The 9893-nt window shown below is 55.2% G+C and overlaps 1 protein-coding gene across 4 annotated transcripts; it reads left to right on the forward strand.

Annotated features, from left to right (window-relative positions):
• Positions 1 to 551: 551 nt before the first annotated feature.
• Positions 552 to 9377, forward strand: WBP2 (WW domain binding protein 2). Of its 4 annotated transcripts, none has more exons than XM_038546574.1 (8): positions 645 to 710; positions 3583 to 3691; positions 4974 to 5109; positions 6413 to 6505; positions 7137 to 7271; positions 7491 to 7613; positions 8041 to 8117; positions 8223 to 9377. In XM_038546574.1, exons 1-8 carry the CDS (start codon positions 652 to 654, stop codon positions 8274 to 8276), a joined length of 786 nt encoding a protein of 261 aa, XP_038402502.1. In that variant the 5' UTR covers positions 645 to 651; the 3' UTR covers positions 8277 to 9377. The 4 variants fall into 4 exon arrangements, with proteins under 4 accessions (XP_038402505.1, XP_038402502.1, XP_038402503.1 ...); XM_038546575.1 differs by lacking the exon at positions 645 to 710 and adding an exon at positions 752 to 792 and having other exon boundaries at positions 8223 to 8409; XM_038546576.1 differs by lacking the exon at positions 645 to 710 and adding an exon at positions 937 to 1068 and having other exon boundaries at positions 8223 to 8409.
• Positions 9378 to 9893: the final 516 nt, after the last annotated feature.

A 9893-nucleotide genomic window follows, 5' to 3' on the forward strand; every position in this document is an offset into this window, starting at 1 on the left:
GAGGGTCCGGGTCTGACTTCACGACAGGGATGCTCTGGCAGCCCGCCCCGTCCTGGACCCGGGTCTTGCGCTCATCTACACGGCTACAGTGACCACCCGGATCAGGGGCAAAGTCATGTAGACTCAGTGTTTCACAAATAAAGATGCCCTAGCAAGTGACTGCTCAGCATTCCCCACACCCGGTTTAGATTCCCACCGCCGCCCCCTCATTCTGTGAGTATTCACTTTTGTGCTCAAGGCCTTTCCGAGTAATACCCCTGTGACGTGTCCAACTGTTTATTCCGGTCCCTTGGAAGATACGAAGGGCTGTGCGTAATGCGCAGGCCGATTAGTTATGCAACTGGGGCAGTCAATCCGGCCTGGAAGACTACAAGTTCCAGAGTGCATCCTTCCGCTAACGTAGAGAAAAGCCGATTGAGGGAGCATGGCCTTCTGGGAATTGTAGTCTTCAGCTTGTTTGTGATGCAGGCGAAACGGGAGGGGGAGTGAGTAAACTATTACCACGTGACGCTCGAGATCAGGTGGTTGGACCAGGCTCCGCACAAGAGCTGTGATTGGCTGGCTCTAATACGAACGACGCCACTAGGGGCGGGCCGTGGAGGGGCGCAGGCGCACTGCGTTGAGAGTCTCGGGACCCTTTTCCGAGAGACTATGGCGCTCAACAAGAACCACTCGGAGGGCGGCGGAGTGATCGTCAACAACACCGAGAGGTGAAAACACGGCGGAAGGATCCTGGAAAAACGATGGGGGGGGGGGCGTGGGCGGTGGGCGGCCGGGGATGAACCGGTGAAGGTAAACCGACGGGGTGCGGGGGGGGGGTTAACGGCTGGAGGCGGGGCCGGAGGCCGAGGGTGGGTCGGCGGAGCGGCTGGGACGTCGCGGTTAGCTGTGGGCTGGCGCGGGGGGGCGGCGGCTGGGCAGACAGGTGGGCCCCGGGGTCGCTCTTGAGCCCCTTTCCCAGAGTCGATGACTTCACGGGGTGGGAAGAGCCTTAGACAAAAATAATTGCTACTTACTGAGTGTTTACTACGTTCCTACGCGCCAGGCTGTGCTCTTCTGCCTTAACGTGTAAGTGCGGCGCAGCGCTTAGATCATGCTGGTCTGCACGTTTTACATGCAGGGAAACTGAGGCACGGAGAGGTTAGGTGACTTGCCAGAGATCACAGGGCTGTATATGACACAGACGGGATTCCAGGAAAGGCGTCTTTAAAGTCAAAAGGCCGGCAGCCCCGCTGGCTCAGCGGTTTAGCGCCACCTTCAGCCCGGGGCGTGATCCTGGGGTCCGGGGATCGAGTCTCCCATCCAGCCTGCTTCTCCCTCTGCCTGTGTCTCTGCCTCTCTCTCTCTTTGTGTCTCTCATGAAAAATCTTAATTCTGTTTAAATAAAGTCAAAAGGCTTGACTACCAGTACATAGCCTTCTGGTATATTCCAGAACTGCCGAGTTTCCAGATGAGAGACTGAGGCCCAGAGGTGCAGTTAGATAGATAATGTTTGTCAAATGGCGAACACATTTCCTGGCACAATGTCTGTCCTTGCGTCTTTCTCTCCAGTGCCTGTTGACTTGGATCACTTCCCTGAGCAGAGGTCTCCCCGCCTCTCTCCATACCCCTCACCCCCTCCCTCACCTTCCCCCGCCCCCCGCCCGTCAGTTCTGTCCTCTTTGCTCTGGTCTCTGAACTTCTCTGTGGCTTCTCTCTTGCTCCTTGGGCACCGGGAATTAGACCATCCAGCCTCGGTTCAGCTAGGCTGACGCTGAAATTCTCTTTAAGGCGGGAGGTGCTTACGAGGAGTCTGAGTCCCTGGAAGAGACTTCAGTGGGATCAGAGCCTTGTAGGCTGCCAGGGCCAGCACCCAGGAATGCTTGATGAGTCAGGAGAAAGCCAGGGGTGCCCCGGGCTTCAGAGTGCTGACGTTCCCTCCATCGTCCCTGCTCAGGGTCTGCCAGCCCAGCCTGTTCCTGGTAATGAGCTGTTTTTCTCTGAGCTGTACCTCTTAACTATATTTGTTTTTAAGATTTATTTGTTTTAGGGACACCTGGGTGGCTCAGTCAGTTAAGCATCTGCATTGGGCTCAGGTCATGATCCAGGGTCCTGGGATCAAGGCCGGATCAGGTTCCCTGTTCAGCAGGGAGCCTGCTTCTCCTTCTCCCTCTCCCTCTGCCTGCTGCTCCACCTATTTATGGGCGCTCTCTCTGTCAAGGTTTATTTATTTTTTTTATTTTTATTTTTTAATTTTTATTTATTTATGATAGGCACACAGTGAGAGAGAGAGAGGCAGAGACACAGGCAGAGGGAGAAGCAGGCTCCATGCACCGGGAGCCTGACGTGGGATTCGATCCCGGGTCTCCAGGATCGCGCCCCGGGCCAAAGGCAGGCGCTAAACCGCTGCGCCACCCAGGGATCCCCGGTTTATTTATTTTAGAGAGAGTCCGTGCAAGCGCAGGGGGAGGATCAGACGGGGAGAGAAAGAGAGAAGCCACAAGCAGACTCAGGGCTGAGCTCAGAGTCCCATGAGAACCCTGAGATCATGACCTGAGCAGAGACTGAGGGTCCGCCACTTAACCAACTGAGCCACCTTGGTGCCCCTCTGAGCTGTACTTCTCTTCCCTGGTACCAGTCCTCTTTCCCACTTACCCTCCCCAGTGAAGAAAGTTGTGATATTTGGGAGGAGGAAGACAAATGGAACCATGTGAACTTGGACTCTGTTATCTTCTAATCAGAGAAACCTCACATTGTTCCCATTTTGTAGTCTCTCTTGAGTGCAAGCCAGTCCTAGGCCTGGAAAAACACTTCGATGCCATTTGGTAACATCTCCTGGGACTATTTTTCTTTCTTTCTCAGTGGGACTTTGTGGGACAAGAATGTATCTGTCCTGGTGGACCTCCTACCTGGCTTCGGGCTCTGTGCTGCTAAATAATGGTGTGCCTTGTTTTAGAAAATGTTTCCGCCTTGTTTCTGGAAAAAATTGTATGGCAGTTGAAGTTTAAATTAGCGTTTAAAATTTCATGTGTAAGATAGTCTTACTTTTCAAGTGATGAATCCCTTTGAGAGTGATGAAAGCCGCAGATTCTTCCAGAAAAACGCACGTACACCATCATTTCATGGACTCCCACCCATGTAGACCCAGTTCAGGAAGCCCCGGTTTAAAGAGGTGTGAAATGAGCCCTTTGGTAATGTGTAGAGTCCTGTCTTAGAGGGTTTATGGGTCAGTACTAATAAGCCAATGAAAACAGACACACATTATAGGGACTCAGAAGAAAATGGGAGAGTCAACCCAGGTAATCTAACCTGATTTGAGGGATTATGGTGTTAATGGCTTTAAAGCCCTCCGCCTCGGCTCTTCTGCTGTTGTCCCTTGAGAGGAGGGGGTATATGTGGGGCTTGGGGAAATTCTGAGGACCCCGCCTTGCTCATCTATTTCGAGGATGTATTAATAGTTTCCTTGCAGCAACGTCAAAACAACTTTGAGACACGACGTGCTAGACACCTGCGTATCTCAGGGATGGGGGGTCTAGTCCCTGGCGTAGGCAGGTCGTGGCTCCCAGCTGGCTCATCACGGCCTGTTCTCGTTTCTCATCACAGCATTCTGATGTCCTATGACCATGTGGAACTTACATTCAATGACATGAAGAACGTGCCCGAGGCCTTCAAAGGGACCAAGAAAGGCACCGTCTACCTTACTCCTTACCGGGTGAGTTGCACAGTGATGGTGGGTTTGCAAGCCCATGGTTCCTGGAGGCCGATGTGAGTCTTATGTCAGCCTCAGCCTTATGGGTCCAGTGGCCCCTGAACCTGTGGCCAGCCCTCCCCATGTTTCTGTCATGTGCTCCCAGGTTCTAGAATCAGCAGACTCTGTGGGCAGCTGAACCAACCCCTGGGCATTGAATCCATGAAAATTCTGGAACCACTACTGTAAAATCTATGTTGTTGTGTGCAGCAGCTGGGGTGACTGGGGCCTGGGGCAGCAGGGGGCTGTTGTACCTTGATTTCTGTGAGAGCAGAAAGGGCCCACAAGGCCTTTGTACACATCCAGAGTGACAAGTACGGAAAACAGGACATAGTAGCATGGCCGGAGCCTCCAGTCTGGGCGGAAAGCCCAGCACAGCCCTGCAGAGCGAGAAGTGCCCAACTGCAGGATGGGCCTTGCCTGAGACTGAGCCAGGCCGACTGAGAGTCTTCCAGAGAAAGACAAATGGCCATTCTTAGAAAAGGTTCACTGCTTGTAGCTACCAAAAGTTAGATTTTTTTTTTTTTTAAGATTTTATGTATTTATTCGTGAGAGACAAAAAGGCAGAGGGAGAAGCAGGCTCCCTGCGGGGAGCCCGATATGGGACTCGATCCCAGGACCCCGGGATCACACCCTGAGCCGAAGGCAGACGCTCCACCACTGAGCCACCCAGGCGTCCCAAGAGTTAGATTTAAAGATGGTTGGAAGAGAGCGGCATATCTTTAAGGTTTTCATCACCGCAACTTAGAGACAAGGGAGCCTCAAAACCCCTTTTCTGGTGGCATCTTCAGTCACAGATTGAAGGGTTTAAAACGTAGTTTTCCAAGTGCAGGCTGGGAGACTTGCAGTTTGGGCAGCCCCCTTCTCCTGGGACCCAACACCCCCTACCTCTCCTTCACTCTGTTCTGTGAAGCTCAGGCTATGCCTCCCAGCCCCCTTCTGGAAGTCAGCACTGCCCTACCCTGCCCCCCTGCCCTAGCTTTACAGCTCCCCTCACTTGCGTACCACAGCCACCACTTAAACGGCAGAGCAGCCTGTCCCTCTCATGTGACCTGTGAGTGGTGTGTTTGTCTCGTGAACACCCACGTTCAGCCTCTCCAGCCAGGCCGCACGTAGGCCCTCTCACTTACAGAGCTCTCTCCGGAAGTGTCTGGTGCAGAGTGTGCCCTAGGGCTGCTGGGAAGTGATAATTGAGCGGGCTGGCCGTGGTGTGGCCACTGAAGGCTCTCTTCCTGTCTCCGTGCAGGTTATCTTTCTGTCCAAAGGAAAGGATGCCATGCAGTCTTTCATGATGCCATTTTATCTGATGAAGGACTGTGAGATCAAGCAGCCTGTGTTTGGTGCAAACTACATCAAGGGAACAGTGAAAGCTGAAGCAGGAGGTGGGTGAAGGGGGCTCAGGGCCACAGATGGGCTCTCAGGGAGGTGCTGGGGCACACCTCTACTGTCTCGGAGATATCCTCTTCCTCCTGGCTCTGGATTGGCTTCCAGGACCCAACCCTGGGCTGCGAGCTGGTCAGCAGGGGTGGGTTTTTGAATGACAAGAGCTAAGAAATCCTGACATTAAAAGCAGCTCATGTCACCTTTTCAGAGTGAAATCAGCCAAATGACTGAAAAATAAATGCTTACCGTAACCGGGGAGCATGTTCACATTCTAGGTATGGGAAACGACGTGTCAGACTCTCAGAAATGGTCTTTTTTTTTTTTTTTTTTTTAAGATTTTATTTATTTGGGATGCCTGGGTGGCTCAGCGGTTGAGCGTTTTGTCTTTGGGTCAGGACGTGATCCTGGAGCCCCGGGATCGAGTCCCACGTCGGGCTCCCTGCATGGAGCCTGTTTCTCCCTCTGCCTGTGTCTCTGCCTCTCCCTCTCTCTCTTTCTGTGTCTCTCATGAATAGATGAAATCTTTAAAAAAAAAAAAAAAAGGATTTGATTTATTTATTCACGAGAGATACAGAGAGAGAGGCAGAGACACAGGCAGAGGGAGAAGCAGGCCCTGTGTGGGGAAACCAATGTCGGACCCGATCCTGGGACCCTGGGATCACGCCGAGCCAAAGGCAGACGCTCAACCACTGAGCCACCCAGGCGTCCCTCAGGAATGGTCTTTTCTAGAGCCAGGAAGAGCCAGCGGCCCCTCTGCCTCCTGGAGAGGCCCTGCTTGGCAGCAGGCTCTTCTGCAGACACCAGAGACCTCTGTGTTAAACTTGGCCTCCCCCTTCCACCCAGCCAGGTGGCCTTGCTCTCTAGAGACTCATGGTTCCCCTTTGGCAGAAGCCAGGCTGGAGGAGCGGGGGGCCCATCCTTAGGCCCCTCAGGAGGAGAGAGATGCTCTGAACTTGAATGTCACTTGTTGCTGAGGAAACCTGCTCTGGGGAAGCTGCCTCATTGATGAGTGGGAGGCTCTCGCTGAGGAACTTATACAGCTGGGGGTGGGATAACAAGTTCCAAGAAAGAAAAGCCCCCTGTTCGAGAGAGTGAAGCAGGCAGGAGCAGAAGACAGGCCAGCCTGCAGCGGGCACATGCTGTGTGGGCAGCGCACCAGAAGCAGCCTGGCGGGAAGGCAGGCACTGCAGAGCCAGCCCTCTCCCCACGGGCACTGGAAGGAGACCTGTAGGGAACAGAGCCATCTCTTCAGCTGTAATCTGTGTTTTTTCCTGAGCCAGTAATGCCCTGTTCCCCTCCCAGGTGGCTGGGAAGGCGCTGCGTCATACAAGTTGACCTTTACGGCAGGGGGCGCCATCGAGTTTGGACAGCGGATGCTACAGGTGGCATCTCAAGGTATCCCGGCTCTGAAAGTGCGGGGTGAAAACATATATTGGAAACCTGTGGGTTTTAGTTTGTTCATTTGAGTTTGTTTACTTTTTGTTACTAAGCTAAGTCTCTGGGCCCCGGGCCGACCGAGGCTGGGAATTGGGAAGGAAGCTTGTCATTAGCTTGTCACTGTGGCCTGTATCTCAGAGGCTGGGTTACCCTGTCTGGAGCCTGGATAGGACATCTTGACACAGCTCTTTGGACTCCGAGACGTTTTACTGTGGCCTTATAAAAACAAACAAGAAACCCAACCGTTAAGCAACCATTAGGCAGTTTAAATCACCAAGGGGTGTGTTCAGCAGACATCCTCACGTTGTCCCCAGCCTTACTCCAGCTCCTTCTAGTCCCCCGTCCCTGAGCCCCCCTCTTTCTCTCTGTCTATCTGTCCTCCTCTGCCCTGGCCCTACCCTACCCTACCCTGGCTCTGACCTCTGTCCCCATCCAGATCCCTCACTTCCTCTCTGTTCAAGAGGCTGGCTCAAGCGTGGGTGGGGAATGGAATGGGACGGAGTAAGGCATGTCTGCTGTGCACATTCCCGGGACCCTGCAGCTCCCCTCGGTAGACGACACTCACTTCTCTCTCCCCTTGTACTTATAGCCTCCCGAGGTGAAGCCCCCAATGGAGCCTATGGGTATTCTTACACGCCCAGCGGGGCCTATGTCTTTCCCCCGCCAGTCGCCAATGGAATGTACCCCTGCCCTCCTGGCTACCCCTATCCACCGCCCCCACCTGGTGAGTGTGTCCTTTGCTGCCCACCCCCTTTACCCCCCTCCCACTAATCACCCCTACCCCTACCCCTCCCCCGGCCAGGCCAGGGGGTTGTAGAGGGGAGACTTGTTCTTTGAGCTGCTTCAGGACAAATGGAGGAGCTGGAGAGGCCCGGGAGGTGCCAGCTGAGGGAGCTGGGGGCTAGGTTGCTCACTGGGTCTCTATCACTCTCTTGTGGAGCAGAGTTCTATCCAGGACCTCCCATGATGGATGGGGCCATGGGATATGTGCAGCCTCCACCGCCGCCCTACCCTGGGCCCATGGAGCCTCCAGTCAGCGGCCCTGATGTCCCCTCCACTCCAGCAGGTGAGACCCTGGGCTGCTAGCAGTCCTGGGGGGCCAGCTCTCTCCTCTCCATGGCTGCATGGAGAGCTCAGCAAACGGCTAGAGATTGGCCAGGAGCCCTGAATGGTGAATGACCCCTGGGCTTGGTCTAGTCCAGGGGATTGGCAGTGTGGTGGCTGCTGGTGAAGATCTAGATTCCAGTCGTCCTTCCCCCCACCCCTCCCCCCGCCGCTAGCTGTGGGCCCTGGGGCGGAGAAGATCTCCCTCTGTCATCTCATCATCCACGATCAGATAGTGGCAGTACCACATGGTGGGATTGTGCGGAGGATCAGGTGGGGAGAAGTGGGTAAAGGGACTGGAAGGGACCCAGTAGCACCGCCTCCGGGGGCAACTGGAAGAGGGGAGGGCTTGTCGCTGGGGCTCACCCGGAGTGTGTTTGCTCTCACAGCTGAAGCCAAGGCTGCAGAAGCGGCTGCCAGCGCCTATTACAACCCGGGCAACCCACACAATGTCTACATGCCCACGGTGAGCCGGGCCGGGGGCGGGCCGACAGCTCTCAAGGGTTTGGGGCAGGGAGACCTTGTCTTGTCGTGAACCTTCTAATGGGATTTTTTTTCCTTCCTCCCTCAGAACCAGCCTCCGCCACCTCCCTACTACCCCCCAGAAGATAAGAAGACGCAGTAGACCCCTCCTGCCCCTGCCTCCCACCCCTCATCACTCTCCCCTTCCCTTCTCCTGGGGGCTGACACTGGGGCTAGGAGGGTGATGGAAGGGGCCCTGTTCTTCCTCCAGGTCTGATTATAAAATACTTCCCAGAGACTGGTGTTGAGGGAAGGGGGGGCACCCCTTGACTTGGGAGCCATGCCTCCCGCTTTTCAAGCTCAGAGCCCAGGGTGCCGCTCGGATGCGCTCCCCTCTCACCATCTCCGGGGTTCTGCTCAGGAGCGCGGGCATCCACCTCGTTCCTGTCCTGCTCTAGTAGCTTCTGCCCACAGAGGGACTCTCTGGCCACCTCCTCTACCGCAGTCCAGCTCCCTCGTTTTGGAATCCACTTTATACTCAGCCTTGTGAACTCCCTCAGACCAGCCTTGTGTCTTCCTGGGGGCCCTGCCGGGCCCCTCTCACCTTCCCTCCACTCTGGTCTGTACCTACCTGTGGAAGGCCACGTTCTCACCGGGCTCTTGGCCCACATTCCAATCCCAGCCAGCTTCCAGCCCGGTCACACTCACCTTCTCCTCCCTGTTCTGTCCTTGGTCCTCTGTTGCCACCACTTTGGCTTTTGGAGCTTTAACTTGAGCTTCTGAAAGGTGGGCGGCATCCGGCCAGACTGCTGTGATGGGGAGGGAGCCCACTGCTTCCCTCCATTTTTGGTTTTTGTTTCCCTTGGCCTTCTCTCTTCTCCCTCTAGAAGGGGCTTCTCAGACTGGAACTGGAGAATGCATGTTCATTCCATCATGCCGTGTTGGGGCTGCTGGGTGCTGACCCCTGGGGCCTGGCCTGAGCCTGTGTGTGCTGTCCGTGACCTCCTCACCAGCCCCTCCCCCTGCCCTTGTCCATTTAAGCTTCATGCATAATTGGTGATATGCCCCCTGGATGCATTAAAATTTGCTTTCATTTGCTTCTGGACTGGCCGAGAAGGGAGGAGATGGTTATTTAAAAGAGAATTCCCTATTTATTTGACAAAAAAAAAAAAAAAAAAAAACAGTTAATATATTAATGTGAAATAAACCCTGTTTGCACCTTTATTTGCTGAAAATGTGAAGTAGTAAAAATGAAGTGACTGGACCCTTTTTGGCTCTGTGTGGTGACCAGTGTGAACTCTTTGGGGAAAGGGGTCTTGCTGCTAAGGGCCCTGAGGGTGGCCCCGTGGGGAGACCGTCCCCTCCGCATGTGAGAGCCCTTGGTTCCCACGCTAAGGCCCCCCATGGCTCTAGTCTGTGCTGATGACTCAGCAGCTTGGCCCACCCGTGGGGTCCCCTGGGGCCTGGGCAGCAGCAGCAACAGCAGCTGCCCTGGGCGGGAGACCCTGGAGGCAGGCGCCGGGCTGCTGGGCTGCTGTGCTCCCCACCCCGGGGAAGAGCGGCCCTGGCCCAGTGCCTGCAGGAGGAACGTGCCAGGCAGTCCCTCCAGCGCGTGGCTGCTCCTGTGAACCTCCACGTCTGGGTGTAGGGGAGGGAAGGAAACCCCCAGAGCCCATGCCCAGGCCTGCAGCCCCTGGGCCCTGGCCTGGAGGAGAGCCTGGGCCTGGCCTCAGTGGGCCTGGGGCTCTGAGAAAGCGCTGGACTCTGTCCGTCTCTTGTC

This window comes from Canis lupus, chromosome 9, assembly GCF_011100685.1.
Source record: "Canis lupus familiaris isolate Mischka breed German Shepherd chromosome 9, alternate assembly UU_Cfam_GSD_1.0, whole genome shotgun sequence".
In the NCBI taxonomy this organism is placed as follows: Eukaryota; Metazoa; Chordata; class Mammalia; order Carnivora; family Canidae; genus Canis; species Canis lupus.